This window comes from Psammomys obesus, unplaced genomic scaffold (assembly GCF_907164565.1).
Source record: "Psammomys obesus unplaced genomic scaffold, mPsaObe1.curated_primary_1811, whole genome shotgun sequence".
Taxonomy (NCBI): Eukaryota; Metazoa; Chordata; class Mammalia; order Rodentia; family Muridae; genus Psammomys; species Psammomys obesus.
This window is the reverse complement of record NW_026585797.1, coordinates 15,852,464-15,872,665: the sequence shown is the minus strand read 5'-3', so window position 1 is coordinate 15,872,665 and position 20,202 is coordinate 15,852,464. Positions and strand designations below refer to the sequence as shown.

The 20,202-nt window shown below is 44.1% G+C and overlaps 1 protein-coding gene across 1 annotated transcript in view; it reads right to left on the bottom strand.

The window, feature by feature from the left end:
* Map3k5 (mitogen-activated protein kinase kinase kinase 5) overlaps positions 1–20,202 on the bottom strand; it is a 190,096-nt gene that overhangs the window by 62,514 nt on the left and 107,380 nt on the right. The window contains exons 9-12 of the mRNA XM_055599285.1: positions 19,074–19,233; positions 16,741–16,894; positions 9,614–9,721; positions 719–768 (exon numbers count right to left, since the gene is read on the bottom strand). Coding sequence (XP_055455260.1) covers positions 719–768; positions 9,614–9,721; positions 16,741–16,894; positions 19,074–19,233 — 472 coding nt within the window. The remainder of the gene's footprint in view (positions 1–718; positions 769–9,613; positions 9,722–16,740; positions 16,895–19,073; positions 19,234–20,202) is intronic.

The following is a 20,202-nucleotide window of genomic DNA, read 5'->3' as shown; positions in this document are numbered from 1 at the left end:
CCAACTGGCCTGCAGAGGTCTGCTGTCTCCCATTTCCAGTATGTGGGGGAAACGGAGTAGTAAACCCAACTGGTCTGCAAGTTGAATGAGTTGGTGTAGCACAGTCTTACAGGAAAGTTTCAAACACTGAACTGCTAACAACCGTTCTGAACAATAACCTCATTTCTAACTCCCAGGAGCCAGCGTTTTTCTGAGCCACTGGCATTAGGACAAGGTTTTAAACTGACCTCATGTTTGTCACTGTGACCTCACAAGCGCAACTGCATCAACAGTAACCTGGGGGAAAACTGAATGAATTTCCTATTTGTATGCCATCATTAATACTAGTTTCAGGGTATGCCTGGTAGATATCCTGCAGAGCTTGGATCGACGGACTACTAATTTCTGGTAACCTAAAGGACAGAAAGCCATCTCACAGCCTTAACCAAAGGGTCAGGCAGCAGGAGAGGATCTCCATGCGGCTCCCTTTTAGCCCCAGGTTGATTCCAGGCCACAATTACATTTGCCCTGAAGTGACAAGCATGTGGTGAGTTCCAGGAGCCGGGGCATTAAGATGCCGTTCACAACAGGAACAGAGAGACTGAAGGCCGGGTCTTTGCAACGAAGAAGGGTTCCTGAAATACTTTTCAAGCTGAGTGATGATTTAAAGTCAGACCCATGCTATGAATATTTCGGAGGACTGTCTTCTGAGTACACAAACTGTACCCGGGAAACTTACCTTACTCCCCGGATGGAGGAAGCACTGAAGTTCCACTCATGTATGCCTTTCTGTTCATAGGAGAAGAAACAATGAAAAAATATTAAGTCATCTGAATGGAAAATAACATCATAAAATACTTTTGTTTTACTATTTTTAATAACATAGCCCCTTTTCCTGATGTCTAATTCTTCACGAGTAAATTAGCTGACTGAGGCTGTAATTCATTATGAGATCACAGGGGTGATGTTTACTTAATAATTCCTGTACTTCAAGACAACAGCCTTCAAAAGGCCTGGAAAAATTATTGTCATTAAATGCTAAACCTTAATTTCAGTTGTAACTATTGGGCTGTAATTTTAAGTAAAAAACAAAACAAAATAAAATGACAAAAAAATGATCAGCGTTTTTCCATAATTGCCAATTATTTTCCATGTATGTATCTGCACGGACTGTATTGTATGTTTGAGTACACATGTGGGGTTTGTAAGCACGTATGTCAAGATGCACGTTCCTGATGACTTCTCCATCGGCCTGGGGCTGTCATGTGAGCCGCCAGGATCTGCTTGTTTCTGCCTCCCTAGGTTGGGGGCAAGCAGCACACTACACAGCTGGCTTTTATTCACGTTGGTTCTGCAAACGGAACTCAGCTCTCATGCTTCCATGAAGCACTTTACTGACACTGACCGAGATATCTGTCCAGACTTTACACTATTTATTTTCTAGGAAAGAAAAACAATTAATTTGAATAACGTCTATGGAAGGTTTTGAAAATAATTATTTCTTTCTCCTCTTAAATGAGCTGGCCATCTTTGTCTCGGCTTCTTCAGTGCTGTGCTTCTGGAAGCACACTGCCACAGCCAGCTTGGAACTAACTTTAAGTAAAATTTTCAACTAAATTATATGTTTCTTTTTTTCAGAAATTAACGTGTGTGTGTGTGTGTGTGTGTGAGAGAGAGAGAGAGAGAGAGAGAATGTATATGCATGTAGAGTTCCCATCACAGCTCTAAGGGATCATTAACCTACTTTATGCAAAAGTTAATCTGCTAATACTGTTTGAACATAAAAATTTGATTATTATGTGATAGATGGGTGACTCACAGTCCATATTTAAAAAAAAACGGAACATTTATCTCTCAATTATGACTAAAAGTATCATAATTATTATCCAATAATTATGCTTAGATTATTTTCCCTATACAATCTCTTCTGAACTGACAACCAAGGATACAATAAACTGGGGTCCTTGTACCTAAGCCTACCTCACTGCTGTGGGGCCTGCATGCTAGGCGGGTTGGCCACACCCTGTACCTGGCTTTCAACTGTTCCTCGTAGCAAAAGCATCCCCTAACTATCCTGATTAAAGAAGGCTGCCAGGTGCTCTGTCATCAACACCAGTGTTAGGTAATCATTCAGAATATCCCAGCAGTTGTTTGTTTGTTTGTTTGTTTAAGCTTTGCTAGGCTGTTCTATACAAATGACTCCACAGGTTTCAGTTTCCCTTTTAAACTGTCAATCAAGATGCCGAACTTAATGCCTTCCTTTACAAAGCTCCCAGGTGTTTTCTTCCCCATGCGGGAGTCTGACAGCTAACTGGACTTTCCTTATCTGTCTACAGAACCCTGGCTGTGATAGCAAAGACCCAGCGGATGATTCTGAACTTATGCCAAGCAATGAAAAAAGTCTCAGGCTCATCCAAAAACCAAAGGCCTTACATCTTGTGAGGACAATGATGACAAAGATCACCACTCTCACTAACTAACACCCATGCGAAAGGCTGCCTGGGGTTCTTTAGATGCCTCCCATGAGGACAAAACTACCCTATTCATTTTCTTAACTATACCCTCGGTGAAAATGTAATAGAAATAAAAGAAGGCCCCAAATATTTGGCCATGACATACAATTAATAGCATGATATTAAAACAACCGCGAAAGCAAGCACTTACCCACTATGAGGTTGTGGTCTTGGCTTGGCTAATGAAATGGATGCTGAGCTCTGCAGCTCTGTGGTAGACCAGAACTTTCCCCTTGGCAAAGGCAACTCAAAAAGCTGCAACTTCTACCCATAGTTCCTAAACCTTTGCTAGGGTCATGCAACCATGCAGCCAGCATTGCACACATGTCCTCTCAAGTGGGATGCAAAGTTCTCAAAAACCCATGTTTTGTGCCCCTTATGGGATGTCAGCAAACTGTATTATTGTAAGATCCAGGGAGGGAGGACAGTGCAGAAAGGCCTAATGGAGAGCAGAGGGGATAACTGAGTCGCCAAGACACTCACCTTGCAAACACAGACCCGAATTTGATTCCTCAGAATACATGTGAAAACGCCAGGGAGTGACTGGCAGGCCCCAGGCAATCCCATCAGTGAGGAGGTGGAGACAGGAGGGTCCCTGGGCCTCAATCATTCTGTTCTAACTGGTGAACGCCGGCCAGAGGCCTTGTCTCAGAGGAGGGGGACAGCACTCATGAGGACGTCACCTGAGGTGTACCTCCAGCCTTCACGCGCATGCGTACACGCGTGAGCAGCTGCACACATGTATACGGGCATGCGCACACACATGTAGACCAGTACACACATGAAAATGTATGTGCATACACATACATTAAAGAAAGAAAGAAAAGAAAGGCCACATATAAAGTAACCAAGCACGGGGCAGCAGCAAATTAAAACAGAAGCCTGTGGCCTCTGCTCTCCATCTAATGTCTGTCAGCCTCAGGCCAATGTCTAAATAACCCTAACCCAGAGGCTTCGCTGCTGACCTATTTCACTCACACAACGAAGCCTTACCTCTAAAGCCTCCCACTGAGCTGTTCCCCAAGGCCACGGTCAGGACCGGAAGTGGGGATGAGAGCCCAGCAGGCTGGGTAGTGTGCAAAGCAGCCCCTGAACATGGCAAGCACAACCCTGGTAAACCAGCTTTTCAACGGCCCGGCTCTGGGCGAAACGGAGGAGGGCCTCCCGGACAGACTGGGCTGGTTTGGTGGGAAGGGAACACAGCGCTTCCCGGGTATCTGGTTCCCCAAAGGGCTGCGCTGCTAGGCCACTTCACTACAGCGCTTAGGCTGAAAGAGCCTACGTGCAGCCACTACACGGAAGGAGCCCCCACCTGTCCGGCTGGTGGGGCTCACCACAGGGAGGCACTGCTGAGCCGCAAAGTAAACGACAAGGGTCCGGCGCTGCAGAGCTGGAGTGAGCAGTGAGCCCCAGGAGGCCCCACACCACCTTCACCTGTTTGCACAGAGCACCATTTTCTAGGAACTGCTCCGCCCCAAATCCCATGCCTCAGCCAGGGCGAGAACTAGGACTTAACAATAAGTGTGCAGTAACTGTTCAGTAATTATACTCTGTCAGGCCTTAGTGCTGCTTGAGGTAACAGCCATTCCTCTCCAGTCGCCTCTTCTCCCTGGCTAACAGTAACAATAAAAGTTTGTTGTTGTTTGGTTCTGATAAGTTGGGTTTCCTCATTGGTGATGGGCTTTTGTTATGAAGGGCTGTGCTGGGCTCTCCTTTCTGGGATGCTGTTTGTGTGACGCAAGGCCTGTAGCAGCTGTTTAAGACCATGGGAGGACAGCCGCCAACAGCTTACAGAGAACTCAGCTCAGAACTCTGACACAAAATACCCCTGAGGAAGACCCATCTCAACTTTCTCAGGATAGGAGATGCCATTTCCTTATCGGCTGGGAGTGGCAGCTGAACACATCATGAATGGGAGAGAGTGTCTACCTGGAATTGGGTAAGAATGCACCTTCACACAATCTCCTTGTCCTCCCTGCACAGCCACTGGCCAAGGCGAGAGAGGATAGGCAGCCTGTACGTGCCAAAGGGTCCCTGCCAGACACACTTGCAACTGAGAAGCCACAGCACAGGACAACAACACAGGTTGCTTAAATTTCAACCCTAAGAGGGAAGGAGGGACTGCAAAAAAATCACACAAAAGTGTCTTGCGTGGCGTTTCTCTTGATCTAGGCTTTTCTTCCACGGCACCCACGCAGATGTTCCTAAATACTGACTCTACACAGCAAGCATCTATGGAAGAACAGGTACAAGGCTGGAGTTCATTCACTGTGCCCCATGAAGTACAACAGTTCTTCAAGAGTCCTGGGAATTGGCGTGCAATGTCTGAAAGTTTTGGAAAACTGCGGGATGAAGCATACAGTACAGAAACCATAGAACTGCTCTCCCCACATTTTAGAAACTGCTGAGGGGGTACAAGCATGAGAAATGAAAAGCAATCTTCTCAACCCTAGAAAAATTAACACGTTAAGCCATAAATAATCAATTTCACACTCACTGTAGGATCTATCCAATCGGTTCTTTACCTATTAATTACAGACCTAATTAAAACTTTTTAATTGCATGTCTTTCTTGCTACGCCTGTTGTTAAACGATAGAGAAAATGATGCTGATAGTGAGTGCACTCTGGGCAGAATGAGTGTTTATACACAGAGTCAACCTACAACCCAGAGGGACGTTGCTTTGCACAAGCTTCGGATTTTGAACCAGGACGATTGCACTATGAAGATTACAGGGGTGGAATACCGCAGGTGCAGGCTGTGGACACCAGCAGACAGTGGAGCCTGGAGTCAACAGCACTCGCAGAGAACCCGAGCTCGGTTCCCAGCACCTACAGGGTGTCTCACAGCCATCCAGAATTCTAGTTCCAGGGGTCTGGGAGCCTCTTCTCATCTTTGTGGCACAATACATATGGGGCACATATACGCATGCAGGCAAAATGCTCACAAAATAAACGTTTTCAAAAAGACAGCGGGAGTCGATGCTGGATGACTCACAGCCTGAACCAGTAGCCCTTTCTCGGGTACTCATTTATGCCTCAGCATACTGTAAGAGCACACTGAAAAAGCTGCCTCAATAACTGTCAGAGACAATAAAAACATGCATCCCAGACCCACTTCCCTGAACAGAGAACCTCTCTGAAAGAGCAGGCAGAAACAAGCAGTTGGGAGTAGTAGTTTCCAGAAATCTCTGGCTCACTCTTTGCTCTCTTCCTGCCTTCCAAATTCTGTTGGCTCTGCATTCATTCTCAGGACCTTGCTTACCGCTAATTCCTTCAGCCGCATTTGGTTCCAAGTGTCCCTGGGTAACCTTGCTCTTCCCGGCCGAGCCTCTGAAAATCTCTTCCAGTCTTGCTCTCCCTCCAAAACAAGAACATGTCTGCATCTTCTTTAAAGTGCTTTAAACAACTCACTGCACTTTAAGGCAACATGACCACCGCACACGTAACCATGTTGATTATACCTAACTTTGTCACTAAACAAACTGTGTCTCCGTGGGCGCAAAATGAAGTTCCTCTGCAGCTCACCCCTTCCTTTTAAACATGCTTCTGCTGTGTCAGGGCCAGACTCGGAACCACTAACTTTACTCTTCCCATTTAGCTTCTCTTTCTACTGAGTGACTGAGTCACACATTTTTCTCTTTTCACTCTGCAGCTGCAATCCCGCTGTCCTGGTCTAAGTTTCCTGGCCACTGCATTTCTAGCTCTTTCCCCTAGCAGTCTTCTCTGTGACCCATGAGACGCGGCTCACAGCTACAGCGGTAACATCGTTAAAACATGCTCTGTGCATTCAGCCCCATGCTAGGGGATTCCTGGTAATTATCTCAGAAGGGAAATTGTGTTCTCTTCATAGACGGAGGCCACAGGGGACTTACCTGGACAGCCCAGGTCACCCAGCAAGCAACAGCTACCATCAGCCTTCCCACCTTTGCTGCTCCTCTCTGACCCTGTTCCTGGCTACACTCTTGCCAGCCTTTAGCCTTTAAGTAGCTTCAGTGTGACACTGCTTCCCACCAACATGTCTAAATTCTCTTTCCTCACTTAGGAAACAAGCTGTGATCTTATACCATCCGGCCAATGTATTTCCTACTGCTGCCACCACCTACTGCTGGTAAGCCAAAAAGGCTCCCTACCACCCCTGAACACCCCACGCTCACATTTGCCTATGGAGCCTCCGTTGGAATTTGCCCTGCTCTTCCAATATGAGATCATTCCTTACCCCTCTCCCCTCTAGTCCTACCCACAACCCAGGCTCCAAGTCCTTCCTGAAGTCTCCCAAAGACACTGTGTCTTACTCCTGCTTCCTCACTGAGTCTCACAGACCACAGGTCTTCCCCACAGCCAGCATGGTGCCAGGAGCCACAGAACTCCTCGGTGCCGGAAGCAGGAGTGTCACCACTGGTCACAGTGCGTTCCTCGGGTGTAGCGGGATGCCCCAGGGGAGGGCTCACTCATATACTAGAAATGTTACTGATGGTATGTCAGCCATTCTCCCCTTACAGAGAGAAGAGCACAGATAATGCCTCAGCTCTCATGGGGCCCTTACTGAGGCAGTTTCCTTTATGAATAAGTCCATACTTTAAGAAAAGACAGTAATGGTACCTTTTGGGATTATCTACATTAAGGGCTGGATAGCTAAGTCTCATAACACCACTGCTCACAGTGGAGATACTAGCATGTGTAACTCTTAGTTACAACCTGTTAACTCCTGTGCAGCCAGTCCATGGTTGTCCTATGAAAGTGGTAGCGGGGCCAGTGTCCCACAGGTCGGATCTGAAAAGGCCACAGTTCTGAAGGACGCCACTCAGACGTGGGTGCACAGACATACTTTTGAAAATGAATACTGTGCACACTCAGAGGGTGATTTCATGCTATCCAGCATTTAGCATGTCTGCCCAGACACCACACCTTATCAGACTTAACATGACCAAATGTACTCAAACATACAGTAACTTAAAATCAGTACACACAGAATCTGGGTGCTGCTGTCCAGTCGTTTAAACACAAGGCGCCCCTTTTCTACAAACTCTGACCCTGTGACAGGTGGGCCATGGTTGGCATTGGGAAAGGCTTGTCCTAGCTGGTGTGAATGGCCCAGAGCATGAGTTACTCTTCCTCTACTGTAAAGCACGCTGGATGGGCCTGCTCAGCAGACGCAGTGTGGTTAATGCAGGTGAATTCTGACAAGCCTGTGGTGACACAAAGCAGAAATCCAGGTTTTTAAACCAGTTCCTGGCCCTCAAATGCTGAGGTTCCAAGGTGCCATCCTCTGAAAGTCACCATCCCTAGGCACCCAATTTAGTCATACAGTCAAGGAAATAAGGATTCTTTATCAGTGGCTACAACTGAGTCACATAGTAGGTTCTCAACCAAGGCTACACACGAGAATCATACAGCGATTTTCAGTGTGTGCATGTGCATGTGTGTATGTATGTGTGTGTGCACGAGCTCAGGACTCACTCTGAGCATAGCACAAAACCAAAAGATCACACCTTATAGTTACCACGCAGGACTATAGGACAGGTAGCTCACTTCATGCCCAGTGGATACTTAGAATCTCCAAATGATATCTTCACATTGTTAAAAGAATAAAGCAAGGTTAAATTCTGAGCTCTATTAAAAAAAATCTATTAAAAATTAGGGCGTGAGCCCTAATTTAAAAAAAAAGCAAGCATTTTATAATGTTTGTTATTATTCTTAAAACACCTGTGGTGTTCACTATAATAAAGGGCATACTCCACGTTCATCAGTTCAAATAATCTTCACAACAAAGTGGGGGAAGGGCAGGTTTCGTTTAGCTCAGGCTGGCCTGGAATTCATGGTGTAGCTGAAGGTGGCCTTGAACCTATCTTTCCGTCTATACCTCCCAAGTCCTGGGATTTACAGACATGCCAACAATGTCTGCTCACAACTGTTTTTTGAGGTAGATGTTGTTGTTGTTTTTGCTATTATTTTCCCTTCCACAGTTAAGGACAATGTAGCTCAGAAAATCTATGTTGCAGAAGACCAGTGAGAAAAACTAAACAAGTTCAGGTCTATTAACTTAGTCAATATTACAGACTACACCTGGTCCGCGCATGATTTTTCCCTTGTTGCCTGTGTATACTGCAGGTTTCACTCACTGGTTTGCTGCCTCCCACGGGAGAAAGTGAGTTCCATGAGGGGAGCTATAAAGCGTTTCTCCACTGTCTGAGACAGTGCATGGCAGAGCCTGACACTGAGTAAGTGCTCGGCAAACGTCTGTTCAGAAAACAAGGGAACGAATCGTGTCTAAAGAAAAGTGAAAGACTTTTCTGGGAAACATCTTTTTTTTTTTTAATCCTTCAACCATACTTGCCCCTGAGATTTCTCTAATATCCGTGCTTTCTCTTGCCTGGATGGGTCCTGCATGTCTCTGTTTTTTAGGAGTAGCTGCATGTGTATCAGAACTGATAAAATCACATCTGTAACCTCAGCCCTTGAGGCCGAGGCAGGAGGATTGAAATCTAGAGGCCAGCCGGGCCCACATACAGAGAGATCCTGTCTCAGAGCAAAGGAAACCAAAGTCCAGGTGAACTACCGTCTCCCATGCTGCCAGGAGCAGATACAGCGGGGCCGGAGATCCTGCCGGGACCAAATGGAAGCACACAACCTACCCTACTTTATCCAGACCTTATTGGGGCTGTACTGATCTGAAATTTAGCGGCTCCTTAGCTAAACAAGCAGATGCAAAGATAACTATAATGGGCCCAGGGTAAGTCTACAAGTGGCTTTATTCGAGCAGGCTCTCTAGAATTAAGAGACACAACACTTACAACATAAATTTAAAACATATTTCTTTGGCATAATTTTGCAAAATTACTCATTCAGGGCATAACTTAGTTTAAACCATATATTTCTAAAACAAAGAAATATCTCAATTTTCAGCACACTTGAAATTGTTATACCACCTATACTAAAAACCTGGATTATTTCAAATATATCCTATTGAGTGATGAAACTCATAACCACAAATAAGCAATGTTGATGCTACAGCACGCACTTATGCCAGGATAAACACAGTCGAGCTGTTTCTTCTTCATTAGCACATTTACTGAGGTGAGACTAGAAGGGCATAAGGTCTTATCTTAATTGCACCGTTTACCTTGTCATCAGGAAGCACATGCCAAATAGATATTGTCTTCTCCTCCACCTCATGGTTGATAGACAGGTAAGATGGCTGGTAGATTTTGGTCGGCTCTAATATTAATACCTAGAGAAAAAAAAAGGCAAAGACCTGCATTAGTGGCAACGGCTGGAGTAAATTCAATACCGCATGGAAGAGGCTGCACATTCAACAGAACTCTTCACGCTGATGAGCCCGAGGGTCTTCCGAGTATTTTATGATGTATGCTTATCCTGCCGCCCAGCTTTTAATGCTAATGGGCTGGAAGTCGTATTTCAAGTTCCACATTTCAGCTATTCCAGGAGAACATCCTGATCCAATTTAGAAAGCTTCCGCAGGCATGGTAATTCATGCTTGTAACCACGGCTCTCACGAGGCAGAGGAGCACTGCAGATTCAAAGCCAGTCTAGGTTACACAGTGAGTTCCAGGCTAGCTGGAGGCTGTACTACCTCATTCCCAAAGCTTAAATTAATCATCATGTAATACATATGCTATTCCCATTAAATGTGTCAAAGAATGGCAGACACATGATAGGACATTTCTGTACACCAAAAAGATTCTATTTCTAAAATAGAAATTCAAGTTTCTCTGCTGTCACACGTTATCATAAGGAGGTGGTAGTGTGGTTCTTTTAGCCATGAAAAATGGATTTATACATAATTTGGGATTTTGTCGGAAGAGATTTATATATAAACCAAAGAATCAGATATAGCTGTGTGAAATAATAAAATTATCTTTGCATTGCCTTCAAGATAAAACAGGAATCTTCAATAAAAGAAATAAAATTTTGTCACTTTTAAAGATGTATGAAGGACATGTGATAATCAAGTTGAGAATCTATAATGAAAAGTTTTATTAATACAAATACTTTACACCAAGAGGGAATGACATCAATATACCATGTACTTCCCAAATTTAAAGTTCTAACAGTTTTTTTTTTTTTTTTTTTTTTTTTATAATAGATCCTTAAAGATGATTTAAAAAAAAAATTGAGACAGGGCTGTGGGTACCCCAGGCTGACACTGAACTTGCTCTGACTTTGACCTTCTGACCTTCCAGGTGCAGGATCACAGGCCTGTACCACTATTTTAGGGGGTTCTGGGGACTGAACCCAGAAACTCATGCACACTAGGCAAGCATTTTGCCAACTGGGCTACACCTCCACCCTCAAGACCTAATTTTGTTTAGGCCGTCAAGAATGTTCAAAAAGAAAAAAGAAAAGCCATTACTTGATTACAGAGGAACTGGAACGGTTCTTTGTACTGTGACTAAAATTACTTTCATAAGTAATCAAGCAAGCTTGCCAAATACAATTGGTAGGAGAGAAAAGCCTTCTGTCATCAAGAACTGCAATTCCCGATATATGAAAACATATAACGCAGCCTGAGCAGGCAGGTACAAGAATATGGGTCAGAACGCTGGATCCCAGCCACATACCAGGAATCCAATGCATTCATTTTCCTTCGAGTTTACTATATCAGAACATTTATGTAACCGAATGTACACAGAAATAGAAAGGGGGCAGGGAAACTCCCTTCACCGTGAGTACAAAAAGCTTTTAAATCTCAACAGTTGATTTCTTGATCAGGCTTTTGCTATAACAGGCTTTATCGCAAACCTCACCATGACTCAGGACCATGCCCCTTACTGGGTGAACTGAGAACTGTGTCTCCAATTCCAGTCAGTCAAGCTCAGTGCTATGCACTGAGACTAAAGATTCATTTTCAACCACCATTGTAGACATGGTGCTGTCACATCTGAATAACATAGTGTTTAGGATACTTAAACGAAACAGAGAACAAAAGACAGGGCTCCCAGGAGGTCTTCCAAGGTTTCTTCACCAACAAGTGAGAATCCTCTGTTCTGACTATATGGGCACATTATTTCAGAAAAGCACATGCTCACATGAGCTCCCTCTCCCATTGAACTATGCCTTTACTGTCACTCCAAATGTTTCTAATAAATAAACTCTGAACTATGTGTTCTCAACTTGGGATGCAGAACAAAAAAAAAAAAGTTGATGCTGTCTAAAGTTTGTGGAATTCTTTGATCTGTCCTTGGAATGACAAAATAGGAGGAGTGTGTGGTGTGGATAAAAGAGCCACAGAAAGGCTGAGGAATAGAGGGGAAAGGGAAGGAAGGAAGGAAGGGAAAGGAGATGAGGAGACAGGAAGAGAGGGAGTAAAGAGGAAGAGAAGGATCAACTAAGAAAAAGGAGGCAACTGAACAGAGCCATGGTTCCGAATGCAGCTCACGCAAGGCGTGCACTCTGGCTTCCAGCTTCCTGTCCTTCACACCAGTCCACATTACAATAGCTGCCAACTTGGCTTATCTGAAGGAGGAGGGCGAGGCCTGAGAGAGGAGCTGTTGGCAGGCAGGGCACATCTGCAGAGCCTCAGAGCACCAGGCCGAGAGGGACGCTGATGACAAGGTGAAGAGCAAATTTCTCCTCACCCCCAGGAGCAGGTAAGGAAAGGAAGCAAATCAAACAGCATAAATAAACATCCAAATCATTTCACAAATAAATAAATAGGACCATCCAAATCATTTCACAAATTTTGCACTGTCTTTTGATTGTGTTCATGTTCCCCAACACTCTCGGGGGACAGAGAAGTGAAGGCAGTGAGACAAACAGAAATAATCCCAGTATACAATTTCTTGTGTAGTCTCTACTGGGTTTTAGTCAGACCAACCTTGTAAAAGGATGTGATTGCCCTAATCAAGACCACCAAAGATCCCTAAGCGTGAGCCACAGAGGATGCTACTATGAGGACAAGATAGTACAGTGATGGAGACAGCCCAGGGAGGCTCCTTTCCCTCTGTGAAAGAATGTGACTGGCCAGGCCCAGACAGTGACAACTTACTGCCCAAATATACACGTGTGTATGTATACATGTATGTATACCTCTCTCCCCGGCCCATCTCTGCTCTTTTATGATCTACACCATGCATATTTTTATGTATTTATGATACGCTTTCCATCTTTCTGAAAACAGATCTGCACTTTCTTCAATCCTTATTCATACGTGCCAATGGAGGAAATTAAGCATGTGATTAATTGGAAAGTAGTTTTTATTGAATTGGGAACCTCTGGGTAGACTTAAGCTCTCAGGAATTGATACAAAATAAAGTGGAAGGAAGTTCACTTAGGCATAGTGATGCATGCTTGAGGTTGAGGTGTGTCAGTGGTGTGGTGTGTCAGTGGTGGAGGCTGTGGTGTTTGTCAGTGGTATGGCGAGTGTGTTGGTGGTAGCATGGTGGGTGTGGGGTCACTGAGTGTCTGACCCACATTCTCAAGGCCTTGGGTTAAGTGACAATTAGAAAACCACAGTTTTGACCTCAGCAGAACAACAAAGCATGGGAAAGCAATTTTTGAGTTTTCAAGTTATGTATTCTGGAGAGTGGAAGAAATAAGCACAAAACACCCTATTTCAGCCTCTTCAAAAACAGACACACACTGACCCCCCCCCCCCCCCGCCCAGCATCTACCACTGACACACACCACAATAAACCACGAGTTTTGAGAAGAAACGGGACTGCTGAAAAAACACACTACCATAAACAAGCATACAAGATAACAGAACGCGTGCCTTGTGCCTCTGCCCACGAACATGACGCCCTACCACACCACGTCAGGGAGCTCTTAAAGGAGCAGACCTCACAAACACAGCTGAGGCCTCCGTGCTGCCTTCCACAGCTCACCATCCCCTCCAGACAACTTCCCAGAGGGTCTGCCCACTCCTACACCCACTGGCAAGGTCCCCGCACATTTGCCAACTGTAGACAGTTCACTTACTTGAGTCCAGCAGACCAAAAGCTACTTCTCAACCGAATCTGTATTTTCCCATCGGCTTTAGGTTACTTTCTCTTCCGTATGTTCACTTTCTTTAACGGTCATATTAGGCAAATTGTCCACTTTACATCAGTTGGATTAAATATTCTTCTAGCCTCCCAGTTTTCTATTTTGCATATTTGCGGAGGTTTTAAAATGAACCTTTCATCTTCTTGTTTTACATTTCTAATGTGCTGGATAAGCCCTCTGCATCTCACTACATCCACAGAGCCTCCATTTTGCCATGTGTGTATATAGGTATGGGTGGGTATCTGTGTGGGCTCGTATGTATATTTGGGTAAGTGTGCACATATGTGCATACAGCCAGAGGACAAAAGCAAATGTGTTTCCTTAGGAGAGCCCATCCACTTTTTTGAAGAATAAAAAGGAGGAGGAAGAAAAGGAGGGAGCGGAGGAGGAAAAGAAAATTTGCTAGCATGAATGTCTGTGCATCACATGTGTGCAATACCCAGAGAGGCCAGCAGAGGGTGCCATATGCACTGGAACTGGAGGACCACTGCGAGCCATCATGGAAATCAAACCTTCTTCCTCTGGAAAAGCAGTGGGTGCTCTTAAGCAAAGAGCCCTATGCATCTCCAGCCCCCACCCTGCCTTTTGAGAAAGGGTTTCTTGCTAGCTCAGAACTCTCCCAGTAGGCAAGGCTAGCTGGCCAGTGAGCCCTCAGGATCCTCGTGTCTCTGTCCCCTGAGCACGGGGATTTTAAGTGCACACTGCCAGATCCAGGTTTCTAAAAGGTTCTCCAGGCAGGACTCCCATTTATACCTGAACAGCAAATGCTTCATGAACTGGCTTATCGCCCCAGCCCTCCTCCGTTTTTAAATAAAATATTAGGATGAGATAATGTTTTCCTTGAGAACTATGGGCTTTTTCTTGCTTTAGAACGTCTCTAAGATGGGCTTGGTGGCTTGTGCCTGTAATGGCAACACTTTCGAAGCCGAGGCAGGAGAATTTCAAGTTTGAAACCAGCTCTGGGTACAGAGGGAATTCAAGGCCTGTCTGCTTTGTAGTGAGGCCTTGCCCCCATCCCCAGTTTTTAAAATATAAGGGCCAGGGGTGTCTTTTAGTGTCAGAGCACTTGCTTAGCTTTGAGTCTGGTCCTCAGTACAGAAAAGAGAAGAGAGGGAGGGGAGGGAAGGTGAGAGAACACTTACAATAGAAGGAAAATTCAAAAGGGGGGCCTAGAGTTTATAATCTCATAACCTCTCAGTATTTTCTGGTTCTTATTTCTTTATTCACTTATTTATATTACAACAAATTAATTGATATTAATTTATCTTGAAGCCATTGCCATTAGTTAAACATGGTGACGACGGATGATTTCCTCTCAGGTCAGCTGTCTACTAAACACCCAGGCACTGTGTTCTCTTCCTTCACTGCCACATTTATTGCTAGTCACAGCAGCAGGGAAAGGCAAGCTGCCAGCTCACTCCAACATAAGCATTTTCCTAGCGTGTACACTACCTAAAGTAGGAAACAGAGCAGAGTGTTTTAGTTCAAAAGGCTTTCAATTAAGGATCTTGCTGAGCTCAGGGCTTCATGTGGAAGTCCGAGCAAACCATGTTCATCCCAGCAATGGACGTAATTAAATGAAGCAGATGATCCTATCAACAAGAGGTAGATGTGCATGCACTGTAGAGAGACAAGTATCTATGTATGTGTGTCTGTGTGTGTATATTCTATGCCTGTGTATTCATGCATGCATACACACACACATGCACTCACATGCAAATACGTGTCTGCACATATATATAAACATGCACACACACAAAGATGAGTATCTACATATTATACATACATGTGTGTCTATGCCTATGCTCATGTATCCATGCACACATGCACTCACATACACACAAATAAAGATGTGTATGTAATATATATACATATGTGTATGGATATATGTACATATGCCTATGCCTAAACATGCCTGTATATCCATACATCCATGCGTGCGCGCACGCGCGCACGCACACACACACACACACACACACACACACTGCTAGAAACCAGACAAACTGAATTGAAGAACAAACTGCAAGTCATCATTGCCTAGAGTCAAAGCCCTGGAAACAGTGATTGCTACACAGGTAGATGTGGCCACAAGGCAACTTTGTCCCACTTGGCTGAGAGTGGCTGAGACACCTGCAGAACAAGTGAGCTCATAGTTGCGCCATAACAATGCTGACGATGCTCACGACAGAGCTAGAGAACTGCAGTATCCAACAGCAACTGTCTGGGCTCAAGAGCTGCCTTGACCTAACCGAGGCACCATCTTCTCGTCGCTTTCTAAGCAAGCCTCAGGACGTACCAGGAGGAGTAACTCAACACCCCCCCCCCACACACACACACATAAGATGTATCTCATCTCCGGCTTGCAGAGTCATTGTTTGAAAAAGTCAACTAAACTACACATGCTGGCACATGCCTGTGATCCCAGCACTCAGCATGCAGAAGGCTGAGGCAGGAGTTCAAGACCAGTGAGGGCTACTTAACCAGACCCTGTCTCAAAATAGGGATACAAAGTGAAAAGATTCTAATAAATAATTAAATAAATTAAAATTCTTTTTCTAAAAATAAATAAATAAAAATAGCAGTGAATCTGCAGGTTTCTGTTAGTCTTTAGACAAATATCCTTTAAAAATCAATAGAAATGGATTTATTACATATTGTTCTAATTAACCATATATTTCTTTTTATGTAACAGCATAGTGAAAATGTATCATACGAAATTACCAGAGAAAATATGCAAAATCTATATACATAAAATATAAAAATAGATACAACATTGCTAATACTTATGTATTTGCAAACACTTTAAATGATACAAACATTTAATTCAATATAAAAGAAATTTCTCCATTATATACTTAAATAGGACTAAATTATCAGGTCAGTATAACAAAATACAAACCAGATGTTAACCTTAAATCTTTACCTACTTGGTTATTTACAGACTTTATTTAGTGTTTGTAAATATTCATATAGGGTTTTTACATGAATATTTAAAAGATAATGTAATTTTGTCTTGTACTGAATTTTTCTAAGGTGTGATCATTATCCCTTATCACTAGGTCCATAACTTTGAAACTTAAAAGTAAGCCAAAATAAGCAGAAGGGAAATACACCCACCAAGTTACATACTGAGCGTGCCAGGACACAGGGTCTGAAAGTCGTTCACGTCACGAATGTTAAAATCACACTGCCAGACGTCCCTTCAAGACAGGAAGCAACTCAGAGGTAAATGAGAGTACTCACTGGAAATCTAACGACAGTGACATCTGTTTTCGTGGCCTCAACCAGGAAATCCATCCAAAAGTCCACGAGTTCCTGCTTGGCTGTGGGCTGCTCCGTGGTCAGTTTCACAAAATGCTTATATATCAAAATTGTCTCCACAATGGACTTGAGGTACCTGATAATCAAGGGACACAAGATGGGACACATTTCGGGCCACCTACTCCCTCAACCCCGCTTCTATCCTGTAGGTGCACTTCACAGTCTGGGTGGACTTGTGATCACCGTGCCTCCACATTTATCAAGCATGTTTCACCTTACAAAGCTACTCATCAGGCACGTTCAGGCTTACATTTCCCAAAAATTCAGCAAAGTATGTTCCTGGAACCCGAGAAAACTTAGGTTTAAAAGACTTAAGTACATTGAACCCGGAGCCAAACATCTCACTAAAACATATTTTTATTTATTGTTGTGCTGGGGATCAGACCCAGCCTTTGTGCATGCTAGGCAAATGCTTCACCACTGAGCTGCATATATATGTGAGCGTTCGTAACACACAACCTTTAAAGGCTTTATATTAAATTTGAAGACAAGGTGAATACGTTTGTTTTAAAATCTGCCTCTTCGATGAAGCGCTCTGAAATAGATCCTTCATGAGAGATCGTTTGACTCTGATCCACTGAGCTTAAGCATTAAACAAATGTCCTCAAAGCAAAGAAGACAGGTGGTGCCTCAAAAGAGAAAGGAAAACTGAGGAGGAGGGTAATTACTAGAGATGCTGGCTATGTAAGCGCCTTCCGGACCACAGACCTGGAAGCTGACATTACATTAAGAGGTGTTATTGTGTGGCTGCTTTGGCACTGCGTAGAACGGTGCCTGTTTTCTTGCTAACAGAGGTTAGGAAGAGCCAGAGCTCTTTGCAGCCATGCTCCAGAATCCCCTTCTGCCAGCAAATGGCAGAAGTCAAAAGCAAATGGCACGTGTGGCTGGATGTAGCACGTGCGTTTATCGGTTTGTTTAGTTCATGTCATTTGCTCAAAGCCCACTGTGGACACTCAGGACTGCCGGTACAGCCCCTGTGTTCAAGTGCACACCATGCCACGGAGACAAACACAAAAAGGCATAGTGACGCCATGAGTAACATCAGTGGGGATTACTGTAGAGAAAGGCATCAACATCGACAGAGGCATACTAAACAACATCAGAAACAAGAAAGTGGGTGGAGAGGGAGGAGAGTGGTGTGTGGGTATGGTAGGGGTGGGTGAGACTATGGGGTGGTCAGTAGGAAAGGGTGAAGTCAGCACCTGGTATGTGAGCATTTCCCCCCAAGTGGAAGAACAAGGAGGCTGGAAAAGGCATTTTCAGCCAAGTACTACATTAAACATGTAAAACCACAGCACTGCTTGGTCATTATACAGAGAGTAGCATGAACCCGGAGCGGAGCAAGAGCGATCCTGGGAAGGCTGGGGGTGCACCCTGTTTGCTAGCCAAAGAGATGTACTTTATCCTGCAGCTGTGGCGACTATTGCACTGTACTGATTTAAGGGATTTCTGTGAGGAGCAAAGGTCTGGCTTGCATCTTGGAAAGATCCGGGCAGAGATGCCACGGAGGACTGGTTAAAGACGATCTGAAGATGAAGAAGTCCTGTAAGGAGCCACCTTAACATGGCTGCCAGCTCCTGGACAGTGAGAGCTGGGCTCAGATCCCTGCTAGGAAGGAACTGTCTGTGGATGGCTGTTAACCTTTTCACATCCTTACCTGATGGTCAGTCACCACACATGCTACAGGATAGAATTAGCATCACTAAAAAAAAAAAAAAAAAAAAAAAAAAAAGCCTCAATGCTGAAGGGATTTTATCTCTCCCATACTACCCAGACAATAATGAGACTTGGATACCTCCCTAAAACAGCCTGAAATTTAAAAAGCACACACCGGAAACACTCCAACGTGTCTACCACAGTAGGGGTGAATGGCAGTGAAAACCAAGAATGAGAATTTCCAAGCTGAGGCTGGATCATGAAGAAAACAAAGCCCACGTGTTTGGAGTGCAGCCCAGAGAGGCTGAGGTAAGCATGTGGCCTCAGATCCGGTCTGTGGGTCAGAAATGATGGAATGTGTGGCATCTACAGTTTATGTGAGCAACGCTGGTTGATCTGGCCCAGTGAGCTGGCCAGTGCATAGGAAAAGCTTCATCAAAGTCATAAGAACGTCAACAGGTTTTCCTTATGAACATTCTATGTTTCCCTATATATTCCAATGCGAGCCTAAAAAGAAAATGTCCTCCAAGCTGTAAAATCCAAGAACATCATGAGGCTATCTATTAAACATAACTGTATAAGCACATGAAAATTGTTACCATGCTGGGGTCTTCAGCTTGAATAGCTTCTCAGATGCTTGAATGACCCTCAGGTGATCATTAGCCAGGACACTGGCTCCCAGAAAAAATCCAACTTCCCAGTAGCTCTGGAGATTTTCCAAGTTCCCCTTTTTACCCAGAAGGCTGCTGAGCTTCACTCCTAGGAGATGAATAGGAAGCAGACTGTTACACCACAGATAGACAGACCTGACCTTTCACTAAGATGTGAAATTACGTTTTCACTGTCCTCAAAGCTCAGAAACAGTTTTAAATTTCTGATTACTCATATGGTTCAAACTCACTGTAAGGACGTAATTTCTTACTAAACAAAATGTACACAAAGAAATTAAAAAATACCTTTTAAAACTTGTATTTGTTTTTATTTTTTATTTATTTTTATGGGTATTTCTGCTTGCATGAATGTATGCCCATGCCTGATGTCCTCAGAAGTCAGAAGTTAGCATGGTAAATACTTTGAAAATGGGGTTAGGGATGGTGGAGAGCCACAGTGTTGGGAACTGAACCTGGGCCCTCTGCAGGAACAACAAGTGTTCTTAACTGATGAGCCATCTCTCCAGCCCCAGCAAAAAATTATCTTTATTGAAAAGCCCAACAGTTATTTATGCACCACAGTCTAGAATTTTTATTTATCCATACATGTACATAAGATGAGAAAATCCAGCATATGGCTGTGCATATATAAAATCCAGTATAATTCTTCTCTTGTTATACCATGTATCACAAAATAAACTGAAAGATGATTTTCTTATGCTTCGTAGGTTGAAAAAAATCTATCAGCAAACTGAAGATGGTGCTTGTGTGTTTACAGCGTGCACACATTACATGCCTTAATGTGTTAGCCTAGTTATAAACTGCAAAGGCCAAAGCCTCCAGATAGCACCGCTCACTAGCATCACGTGGTTTCTCTACCATGCTAGACGGGATCTGCACATGGGAGGCAGGGAGTCTACCAGCTACATCCCCAGCCCATGACTGTCACTGACGAGCAAGGCTTGATACAGAATGAATTCTCCAACGATTTCATTCCAACTCCCTGGTACTACTTGTGCATCGTATTGACTTCCTTAAAATATATGTCCTTGTAGAACTGTTTAACAGTACTAATGGC